This window comes from Pan troglodytes, chromosome 13 (genome assembly GCF_028858775.2).
Source record: "Pan troglodytes isolate AG18354 chromosome 13, NHGRI_mPanTro3-v2.0_pri, whole genome shotgun sequence".
Taxonomy (NCBI): Eukaryota; Metazoa; Chordata; class Mammalia; order Primates; family Hominidae; genus Pan; species Pan troglodytes.
In genome coordinates, this window is record NC_072411.2 from 40,001,913 (window position 1) to 40,014,084 (window position 12,172).

The 12,172-nt window shown below is 36.7% G+C and overlaps 1 protein-coding gene across 2 annotated transcripts in view; it reads left to right on the top strand.

Annotated features, from left to right (window-relative positions):
- The first annotated feature begins 7,691 nt into the window (after nt 1-7,691).
- The window catches only part of HNMT (histamine N-methyltransferase), a 50,124-nt gene continuing 45,643 nt past the window's right edge, over nt 7,692-12,172 (top strand). For both annotated transcript variants that reach the window (XM_001156140.7, XM_003309264.6), the window contains exon 1: nt 7,692-7,912. In XM_001156140.7, the coding sequence (XP_001156140.1) occupies nt 7,776-7,912 (137 nt within the window). In that variant the 5' untranslated portion in view covers nt 7,692-7,775. The remainder of the gene's footprint in view (nt 7,913-12,172) is intronic.

Consider the following 12,172-nt stretch of genomic DNA (forward strand, 5'->3'; position numbering starts at 1 on the left):
TCCTTGTTTGCTTTTCAGTTCTTCCAACACCTTTATCATGAGCTACCCATATTAAAAATTATCTCTGGAACCCTGGACAGAGATTTTGCCATTTGTATTGAAACCTGACTAATACAGCATTATTGTGTTCATCCCATAAATGAAGGAACTGAAAGTTAAAGATGTCAACCTCACACCAGAGAGTTTATTATATGCCAGGCACTAGGCTGAAAACCTGATACACATTATTTCTTTTAATCCTCACAAATTTTTATGAGGTAGGAATTATTATCTCTAGTTCACAGGTAAGAAAATAAGGCTCAGCCAAATCATATTACAAGGCATCTCAGACAGGAGACTGTTCTAGCCCAGGAGAATGTTCTAGTCCTGGGATTTGATAGACTATATTTTTTGGTATATTGAGCAATTTTTTGGTATATTGAGCACATACTTCTTCACCAGATGCCAGAGAAGTTTGCTTACCACAACCCCTCTGTTTATAAAATTCCTTTTACATGAAGCTTTTCCCTTCACCAGATCCCCACCTCCACACTGGTGCTACCCCTTGCGGTAGTCACTGAAGTTTGCATCATCTGTAACATGGACAGTAAGACAAAAGCTCATTTCATGAATTGTATTATTGTATTTTGGTTTGATTTTTTGTTTTGATAGCTGTCCAGTTCTTGCTAATTTTCCAGGTTCTAAATACTTACTGACCTTTACCTTTGAGAGGAGATCTAGTACTTTCAAGGTGACAAAATTTTTTTGATTATTAAAAGGAAAGTTAGTTCACAGACTCTTTCTTTTTTGTTGTGCCTTATTCTTTGTTCACATCCTTAAATATTTCAAAATAGTTTTATATCGCTAGAATTTCACGGATTACTCTTTATGTCTTTTAACAGGATTTGTCTGTCCATCTGCTCTCTTCCTTCTCAATTAATTATCCTCCAAGTATTTCGTCTCTATCACAAGATGGTTTGGTTTGTCCCTGATTGGGTATTTTAGGCCTTTCCTTTCTTAAGTTAATTAAAACAAAACTATTATAAACTCCACATTAATAAAGCATAATTGAAACAATTAAGTCATTAATAGTAACAAGATACATGGCATTATTACCAGCTGTGTGACCTTAAGCAACTCACATTGGTAAATTTGCCTAATACCACGAAGTCAAGGGGCTGCTTACCCAGAGACTATCTTTAGGTTATCATTTATGATTTATTGACAATCTTTAGATACAGTGGCTCTACTAGCTATGAATATATATACAACTACTTTTAGTTTCACAAGCCCACAAAAATTTATCTTTTTAAAAGATGGAAGGCATTTAACTAGAACTTCAAGAAAACTTAAAGATCATCTCACCTCTCATCTTTCCACATTTTTTTATACATGGAAAAAAAAGTTTACAGCAGATTTACCTAGTAAGAGGCTAGGCTTATATAGCATTCCATTTTCTTGCTTCTTATTTCCATATTTATGAGAAACTTATCTGAGTCTCCCGTGGAATGTAAGATTCCTGATGCCTATATTTGGCTGAAATTACCAGTCTAATCAAGCTCTAAAATTTTATGTGCTATAATTCCAATCCTTCCTTTGAGACCACACTTGGGTCAATCTTCCTGATAACTTTCAAATAAGCTAGCAGATCAAGTAAATCAACCAATTTGTATAAAATACTGTCTTCCTCCATTCTTGTCAAGTGAAAAGAAAATGTGATTCTTTGACCTATTTGACTAAGATATTTTAACAATATTGCTGTTAACATATACCTATGTAGTATGCCACTTAGATGATGGGACATAAGAATAAGAAGCTAGACCAATGAGCATGGTGTTCAGAAGACTAAAGACCAGGATGAATAGAAATATCAGAACAATGCTGTGTAGAAGAAAATGGGTCCTGAAGACTTTGCTACTGTTTTTTCTTCTCTTTTGTTCATTTGTTTATTTTTTGGTATACCACATACAGAGGAAGAAGAATGAACAAGGGAAAGCCTTTGTTTTTTGACCTAGCACAGATGGTGTTCTATTAAAAGGTGATAGAAAGAACACAGAATTATTCCACTTTCTCTTTGCTCCTATCTTTCTCTTTGCTCCTATCTTTCTCTTTGCTCCTATATTTTGCTCCAAAATAATCTTCATATTGGAAAGACACAGAGTGGTGAGAGGTAATATGGCATAATTTTTTAAATGAGCCTTGGAATCAAACATTAATTTGGACCGAGGCTCTTCTCTTAGGAGTTATGTGGTCTTAAACTATTTATCTGCTCTGAGTCTCACTTGATGGTAGTTCCATCCCCCAGAGTGTTAGAAGTATATAACGTGCTTTGACACAGTAACAGCTTAATAATTGATATATAATAGGGGATGGATGCCCAAAATAGGTAAGAAAATAAATAAGAATTTTAAATTAGGCAATAATTTAAGGTCTAAAAAAATTACATTTCAATGTGCTGAAAGAACTTATAAAAGTCATACTGATGTCACTGCTGGTAACTTTTGAAAAGTCATGGCAAATGATAGATGTGGTAGATTGTTGCTTCAATTTTCCAAAAAAAAGGGAAAAAAAGATTTTCAAGATTCAGTAATTCCAACCAGCCAGCTAGAAGGAAATTCCAGATGCAGTATGGATTATGAAACAGATATTCTATATGCAATTTTAAAAGGAAGTTGTGATTGCTGAAACCAGCACTTAATCAAACACAAATCATGCTGAAAGCAACAAGATTTCCTCTTTTTTTTTTCTTTTGAGGGGCTGCAAGACTGATCAGAGAAATGTCATCGCCATGATATATTTGCATCTGAAGAGGACATGTGACAAAGGTTTTATGAATCTTTAATATACTAATGTGCATTATGAATATCCAGAGGAAGCTACTGAATTCAGCACTTTTTAAATTATTTGACCATGGAACCCATTTTTTGCAGAGTAAAATCTGAAAGAAGTTGGGTTGGGCAGAACTTTAGGAAACACTAGTATATGCCTGGAAAATAAATCTCCACTTTTTATGTAGCTTTGGGGATATTGCGTTTATTTTCAAACATCACCTTTTAAAGGAACCCAGACAAACTAGAATCTTTCCAAAGGAGGGGCCAGAGTAATGAATTATATAATGCTATATTGTAGAATAAATAATTAGGAACTATAAAAGAGACACCTGGGGAGTAAGGTTGTCCTGACAGCTGATTTCAAGTTTCTTAATGGTTGTTATATGGAGAAAGAACTGGATTACTTCTGTTTAGTTTAAGCAACCAGAAATAGGAGTAGTATCTAAGAATTATAGGGCAGCAGGTTTTGGCTGAATACAAAAGTTGTTGTGAGAGTGCTAGTCCTGGGGTTTGACAGACTATAATTCAACACCAGTCCTGCAGTTTTTGGCTAGTCGGCTTAATCTCTCAGAAACTTGGTTTTCTCATTTGTAATAGGGGGAAGCTGATGGAGGTACCACAAAGAGTAAATCCTACATTAAATTTGAAAAGATCCATACAATTCCTGGCACATAGTAAGTGCTCAATAAATGGAATTCTGGTGTTATTGGTAACATATAGAGCTACTCAATAATGAAAAGGGTGGAGGACATCTGATAGCAGAGAACAACTCAATAGTGTAAATGTTCAAGCATATTCTTAATTATTTAAAAAAGAACTGAAAGTCTACTTCGGGCAACACATCAGGGGAAGTAGCCGTGACTCAGTTCCTGTCTTTATGAGCTAAGTCACATGGGGACAAGCAGGGGAGTTAAGGCAAATATATTAAACAACAACAACACAAGGATGAATGCTTGCAAGAATCTCAGAAATTACGAGCGTGAGTGCTGATTATTTTGAGGGAAATATGGAAGGCTATATGAAAGTGGTAGCATATGAAGAATAGAAAATTTTTCAATGGATGCGGTAAGAAAGGAAGCAGCACGTTACAGAAGGGACTATTATGAGGAGATGCTGTAGGCAAAAAAGCACAGGAATGTATCCAGAGAAGCAGCATAGTTTGAAGGGGATATAAATGCAAACTAGAGGTAAACGAGACACAATTCTGGATAATTATTTGGGGGGGGGCTACAGAATGGATCTTGTACTTGACGTGGGGGTCAGTGGGGAGACTAAATATTATGAGAGAAAGAAAAGAGTGTCTTTATCCAAACTTACTTTAAAAAAAACATGAAGTTGACAGTGGCAATAAAATTGGTTAGGATCTGTGTGATTCCTAAAGCAGGAAAGCCAATAAAAAAAAACACACACACACACTATAGGATAACTGGCCAGCCAAATGCAGAAGGTTGAAACTGCATCCCTTCTTTACACCATATATAAAAATTAACTCAAGATGGATTAAAGACTTAAATATAAAACCCAAAACTATAGAAACTCTGGAAGACAACCTAGGCAATACCATGCAGGACATACACATGGACAAAGATTTCATGACGAAGACACCAAAAGCAATTGCAACAAAAGCAAAAGTTGACAAATGAGATCTAATTACACTAAGGATCTTCTCCACAGCAAAAGAAACTATGAACAGAATAAATAACCTACAGAATGGGAGAAAATTTTTGCAAACTATGCACCTGACAAAGATCTAGTATCCATCATCTATAAGGAACTTAAACAAATTTACAAGAATAAAAAAAAGACATGAAAAAGTGGACAGAGGACATGAATAGACACTTTTCAAAAGAAGACATACATGCAGCCAACAATCATATGAAAAAAAGCTCAACATCACTGATCATTAGAGAAATGCAAATAAAAACTACAATGAGACACCATCTCACACCAGTCACAGTGGCTATTATGAAAAAGTGAAAAAATAACAGGTGCTGGCAAGGTTGTGGAGAAAAGGAAACACTTATACCCTGTTGGTCAGAGTGTAAATTAGTTCAACCATTGTGGAAGACAGTGTGGCGATTCCTCAAAGACCAAAAGACAGAAATCCCATTCAACCCAGCAATCCCATTACTGGGTACATACCCAAAGGAATATAAATTGTTCTGTTATAAAGACACATGCATGTGAATGTTTATTGCAGCACTATATGCAATAACAAAGACATGTAATCAACCTAAATGCTCATCAGTGATAGTCTGGACAAAGAAAATGTGACATATGTATATCATGGAATACTATGCAGCCATAAAAAATATGGGATCATGTCTTTTGTGGGGACATGGATGGAACTGGAGGCCATTATCCTTAGCAAACTAATGCAGGAACAGAAAACCAAATACTGCATATTATCACTTATAAGTGGGAGCTAAATAATGAGAAAATATGGAAACATTAGATGGGAACAACACACACTGGGGCCTATTGAAAGTGGAGTGTGGGAAGAGGGAGAGAATCAGGAAAAATAACTAATGGGTACTAGGCTTAATACCTGGGTGGTGACATAATCTGTAAAACAAGCCCCAATAAAACATGTTTGCCTATGTAACAAATATGTGCATGTACTCTTGAACTTAATTTTTTTTTTTTTTTTAAAAAGCACAATAAGTGAAAAATAAAGAGAATCTCAAGTAAGGTGGAAAAAGTGGAGATGGAAAGGAAGTCCTCACTGGGATCCACATGAAGAACTGGCTCTGTTGGAGAATATTTGACAGCAGGCAAGGGAGGTGATGGTCTCAGAAGACCAAGTTTCAGTTAAGGGAGGCCTTAACAGCAGCTTTCCAAGAGAAAGTCATGTCAGGAGTATTCCTCAGCAGAATAGCAAACAGTGACTCTTACTAAACTTTTATTCAATAGATGAATACATTATTGGCCATTTTTGGTTTTGGTTAAAGTGAAACAAAAACAGATAGATGTACACATGAATGAATGAATGATTTGGGTTGAGCTCTAAAGAGAAAAATGGAAGATGGTAATAGAAGCAAAAGTTTGTCAGAGCCAATCTGAGGAAAGGGAAGGCTGGTTGGATAGAGATGTGAGTAAAGAACTAGCAAAGACCTTATCTAAGGATGAGTGAAGGGCACAGGAGCTAAATCAGGGCTTGGCCAAATAAGGCCTGTGGCCAAACCCAACCCTACCAACCTGATTTGTGCAGCCCATGAGCTACCAATAACTTTTATGTTTTTAAATGGTTAAAGTAAATTCAAAGGAGGATAATATTTCATGACATGTGAAAATGATATGAAACTCAAATTTCAATGTCCGTGAATAAAGCGACGACTGTTTTTGTCATTTTATATATATATATTTTTTTTGCAGAGGGACTGGCTTGCACTTTTTAAACATTAGTTATATTATTCTCAGTACAACCCTATGAGATAAAATTCGTTCCCATTTTACTGATGAGCAAACTGCAGCTTATGTTTCAGCCAAAGTCAGACAGTTCATTAAGGGCAGAGTCATCCATGGCAATCTGCCTGTCCAGATATTCCACTTTCCCCCAGGGTAAAAGCACTGGCTCTAAGAATAGTGAGAACAAAACATACTTATAAAAGAGAGTTGGGGGCTGGGCATGGTGGCTCACGCCTGTAATTCCAGCACTTTGGGAGGCCGAGGCGGGTGGATCACTTGAGATCAGGAGTTCGAGACCAGCCTGTCCAACATGGTGAAACCCTGTCTCTACTAAAAGTACAAAAATTAGCCAGGCGTGGTGGCGGGTGCCTGTAATCCCAGTTATTCGGGAGGCTAAGACAGGAGAATCACTTGAGTCCAGGAAGCGGAGGTTGCAGTGAATGGAGATCGCACCATTGCACTCCAGGCTGGGCGACAGAGCGATACTCTGTCTCAAAAAAAAAAAAGAGAGTTTGGAAGTGTTTTGAATGCTTAGAGGGCAGCTTGGGAACTCAATTAGAAGAAGGGACAGTTTAAGCAGACATATTTCCAAGAGACTTATATGAGTTAACTCATTTGATCCTCAGCACTCCTCCATGAGTTGGATGCTATTATTAACAACCCAATATTAGATAAAGGATGACCTTCTTAAAGACCTCTTCCCAGGAAAAAGACTGTGTGTGGGTACTCTGAAGCTTTGGCTCTTCTGGTGGGGACACCACTGGGTTTCCAAAGGCTCATCCAGCCAAGCGAAGTATCTATGGCCTCGTCGTGTTCAGCGCGCTTAGGGAAGGATTCTATGGACTGCACTTTTACCCTGGTGTCCTGCATTCTTGCTCCAAGACTTCTCTTACCACTCTCATTCCCCTAAATGCAGCTTCTGACACCTTCTAGCTATGAGTTCTTGGGCTCCTCCTTCGTGACTTCCTTTTAAGATAATTTCTGAGTTACAACAAATCAGCATTTGAAGAAATGCAGCAGATAAGTTGAAAATTCAAGTGCTGAGGAATGTAAAGGCCCAAAACAATCCCGTAGAAAGCACAGAGGCAGATGACAGTCTTTCGTTAAAGATTTCACTGCTGTAGATTTCTGAGAGTGCTGTGTAGCTGTCCTCTTTATCCTGGTGTTTGCCACTTCGAACAGTCACTTTCCCACTTGGAACTTACTTGTGGCTCTGCTGACAAAACAGGAAGTGACTTGAATACAGTTTGTTTTTATGACCTTTCAACCTCAGGAATTTGAAAAGTTTTAGCAGTGGATTTACAGCCTTGCTTAATACTTCTATTTCTTACAAAACAACCGTGTAGGGGTTAAAGTATCAGTGCAAAGTCCTGTTCAAATACTGACTCAGTAATGAGCTCTGCACGCCAGCCTTTGTGGCATGTTAAATTCAAAACAAGCTTAGCATTTTTTTTTGGATAGAAACTGGTGGGGGTGGGGAAAGAAAGAGGGAACTAGGAAGAGAAGGAGGGGAACTTAAACCTTGCTTCCTGCTCTGTCTTTCTCAGAAAACCAAATATGGCATCTTCCATGAGGAGCTTGTTTTCTGACCACGGGAAATATGTTGAATCTTTCCGGAGGTTTCTCAACCATTCCACGGAACACCAGTGCATGCAGGAATTCATGGACAAGAAGCTGCCAGGCATAATAGCAAGGTAACAAAAGGGACGTTGTTGTCAAAGGGACAAGCCTCAGACTGGCTGTGCGTCAGTGATAGATGGGTCTCGCTCAGCCTCGCAGGCTGGGCACAGGGATAAGGGCGAATTACTGATAGCAGCTCCCCCTCGTCCCCTCCTCACTGCCCTGCCCTGCCTTTCTCCTGCAGTGCTTTGGTTCCACGTTTGCTTTGAACACTCAAAGGCTCCCATTTGTGTTGTATTTCCAGCTGCATAGAGATAAGCGTTAACCATTTGAAGGCACAAATCCATGTTCATTTGGGAAAAGATAAGATGCTAATCTTCGAACTCAGATTTTTCAGCCCTCCTCCAAATTTTACATCCCAAAAAAGTCCCAAAGGGAGTCTGGTATGCTTTTCATTAGAATCAAATATAAATAATTGCCAAAGTACGATTTGCCCTGAGGATTGAGTGCCTCAGTTCTCATAATATCCATTTAAATTAATTTTCCTTATCCATTGTTATAGTTATCACTCTCTTCCCCAAAATTGTCTTTTTCTTTCAGCTTAATATTAGCAATGTGTTCCTTAAAAAAAGAACCATTTTCCCATTATCAGTGAAACTCACTGGTTCCTATCCTTCTTGCAGAGTTCTTTTTTTTGGGTGATTAATGTGTTCAATTTGTGCCAGAGCTGATAAGCATTATGAGAGTAACAGATTCCACATGCTAAAGATAATCAAATCACCTATCTGGGGGTGATTTGCTGTAACTCCTTCTACTTCAGGAAATAATAATGGAAAACTGGGAAGAAATGACTATGGATCCAATTTGCAAACAGCAAAGGAAAGTGGTATTTTATCTTTTGCTGAATTTCTCTATTGCAGGCCTGAAATTCTTTCACCAGGGCAGTACCTATGTCTGACCAGAGCAGGCATTATTAGATGTACATAAAATTTTATTTCCTTTTCTATTTAACATGATTCATATTTTAAATGTTAGCTTTCAAAAAATAGGATATTATATATTAAAAATTAATATGTAATAGGATAAGGATGCAAACATCAAAGCAAATAGCAAATATAGAGAACTTCTTACCTAGGAACTAATTATAGTTAACCTCTTTGGGTTTCTTTGCTCATTTCTAAAGTTAAAGGTAATAAGTTAATTTCTCAATTCTTTTTCAGTACTAAAAGTATTTGCTCGTGTCTGTAGCTTACCAGATCCTTGGTTTTCTTCAGCCATACACAGTTTGGTTTGAAGAGGTACCGTGGATGGAGATAACATAATCGATGATGAATGACCCCTTCCTTATCTTCAAAGTTTAAATCTAACTGGAAATATTATAAAATCTGTGAAAGACTGAAGAATTTTTAAGGGCACACTGTTTGTCTTATAACAGTAGTATATAGTTAGGAATGTTCAGACTCAGTGTCATTTATTTAAAAAGTAATTTTTTTCCTGAAGGTAGTGTTTGAAATAAGATTTAGCTGAAGGACTTTTAAAATTGTTACTTAGAGTTGTCTACAAGTTATGAAGTACCAAAATGTGATTAGGATACTCTTTGTGTATGTTAGGGCAGGGTTTGTTGAGTTTGTGGCTCACTGTGGTAATTGAGTGTGGAGCGAGCCTATTAAATTTTTATTAAAGGAAGACATGCCATATTTTAAAACATCAAATGGTTCTAAAAACCATCAAATGGTTCTAAAGTGGGTGGGGACTATAACAAACCCCACCCACTCCATTCTTGATTCTCACTCTCTGGAAGCAACCACTTTCAGCACTTTGAAATCTTTTAGTTATTTATGGAATTTTCTTTCATAATTCAAAATAACATGTTATTGTTCTATTTCTTCATTTCACTGTATTAAAATAGCTAAGTAAGCATGTATATTTCCCACCCTATCATGTCACTATATGTAGTCAAAATTTTGGTTAAATAACTTGAGTGTTTATGTTATTTTGCCTATGTACATATTCTTAATAATTGAGCAATATATTCGACTATGCTTATATTTCCTTTTACGTACAACTTTTTGTTTTCCCTAGAGTTGACTATTGCCTTGATTTTGGTTTCTTTTCTTAGTTCTCCATGTACCTATTACTATTTTGATCCTCAAGCAGATATATTAATCTCCTCTCAATATATGCAAACATATCAAGGAATCTGTTTATGTTACCCCAAGGGAACAACTTTTCTGAAGCCCTCTGTTCTTTTTTTCAGTTTAGGAAAATCTGCTTTGGCCTGCTATACAACTATTAAGGAGGGAATTTATTTCACTTTCTGAGAATCATTTTCTTTCTCCATTATTTGATTCCCTGATTCTATATCTCATGCCTTTCTTTTCTTTGTTTCCTCGGTCCTTTGTTTCCTGAACAATTCTTTAAGAACTTTAAGAGTGAACGAGAGGTAAACTTTTTGAGACTTTGTATGTTTAAAAATCCCTTGGTTCTATGTTCATCGTTTGACTGGATATAGAACTCTATACTGAAAATGGTTTTGTATAATAGATCTAAAGGTAATTTTCCACTGTCTTTTAGATACCAGAATTGCTGTTAACAAATAAAATACTGGTCAGATGTGTTGGTTCACGCCTGTAATCCTAGCACTTTGGGAGGCTGAGGCAGGAGGATTACTTGAGCCTAGGAGTTTGAGACCAGCCTGGGCAACATAGCAAGATCCCATCTCTACAAAAAAGTGAAAAAGTTAGCTGAACAATGCGGCATGCACATGCTACTCCAGACACTGAAGTGGGAAGATCACTTAAGTCCGAGAGATCGAGGCTTCAGTGAGATATGATTGAGACACTGCTCTCAGCCTGGATGACAGAGTGAGACCCTGTCTCAAACAAGAGAAAAAAATAAATCAAATGCTATTCAAAATTCTCATCCTTGGCATGTGGAATAACTTTTACATTGCTATGTGTTTTGTTTTCCCTATTTTGAACTTTTTAGAATCTTCTTACGTCTAGTATTCTGAAATTTTAAAATACTGAGTTGTGAAATGGTTCCTTTTTACCCATTTTATGGGTACTCCCTGGGCTATTTCAATTGAGATTCAGATCCTTCAGTTATGAGGAACTTTGGTAATCATTCTTCACCACTGTTTTCTTTTTCTGGAACTTTTATTCATCAAATACTTCCTGGATTGATTACCTAATTTTCTTATATTTCCAGTTTGCTACAACTTTCCTCTTTCAGCCCATCTATTAATTTTTTACTATTATATTTTTAATTTCCAAGAATGTTTTCTATAGCATTCTTTTCATCATTCCCAGATGTAATACCTTCTTATTCATTACAAAATGTTCCTCTGCTCTCTCTGCCTCTTTCCATCTCTGTTTCTTATGTTAGACAGCTCCCCAACCACCTAAAGAGCCTTGGTTTTCTATTCAATCAAATAATGAGGCACTAAAAGGTAGTCAGATTCTCTTTGTGTAAGTCAGGGCAGGGTTTGTTGAGTGAGTAGCTCACTGAATAATTGAGTGTGGACTCAGCTCTTTCCTGGGAGATCCTCAGATATAAAATCATGTTAACTTTATCACTGAGATGATTTGTTTCCCTATAGAGGAATTCTTCAATCCCCTATTTGAGGGTAGATGGTGGGGCAGGGCTTGGGGGCAGGAAAAATTATAGTAAATAACTATAAATAGTAAAGTTGGTTATTGTTGTTGCATATAGAACATTTAAATCCTTGGCTAGAAAATAGTAAGTTTTCAATAATTATTTGATGTCATTATAATATGTGAAATGGGATGAATAATAGTATCTAACTCATAGAGGAATTTCAAGGATTCAAAGAGTTAATTCACATAAATCACTTACATGTACCTAGAATCATAATAATTGTTAATATATGTGGAGTGCTTGTCATGTGCAGATACATTTCTAAGAGATTTACATGAATTAAATCATTGAATCCTCACAACTTCTCCATGAATTAGAAACAGTTATTAATAATCCTACAAGAGAGATGATATTATTATCTTATTTCACAGAGATGTCAAATAACTTGCTCAAGGTAACATAACAGTAACCTGGGATTTCAACTTGGGTGCTCTGCTTCATAGCCTCCCTATGCTGTCTTAGATGTAAGCATTTTAAAGAATGAACAAAAGGTGTAGATAGAAATGGATGTGTTAGGACTCAGGATTATGAGTTGGAGGATAATTAGAACTGAAGAAGGCAAATCATTTATAGGTGTTCTCGACCCTAGACTTTGCAAGATTCCTTTAGAACCTTACTTCAATTTTTGTTCCCATCCTGTGACTGAGCAGGCTTTTGCACTGTAGACAAAACAC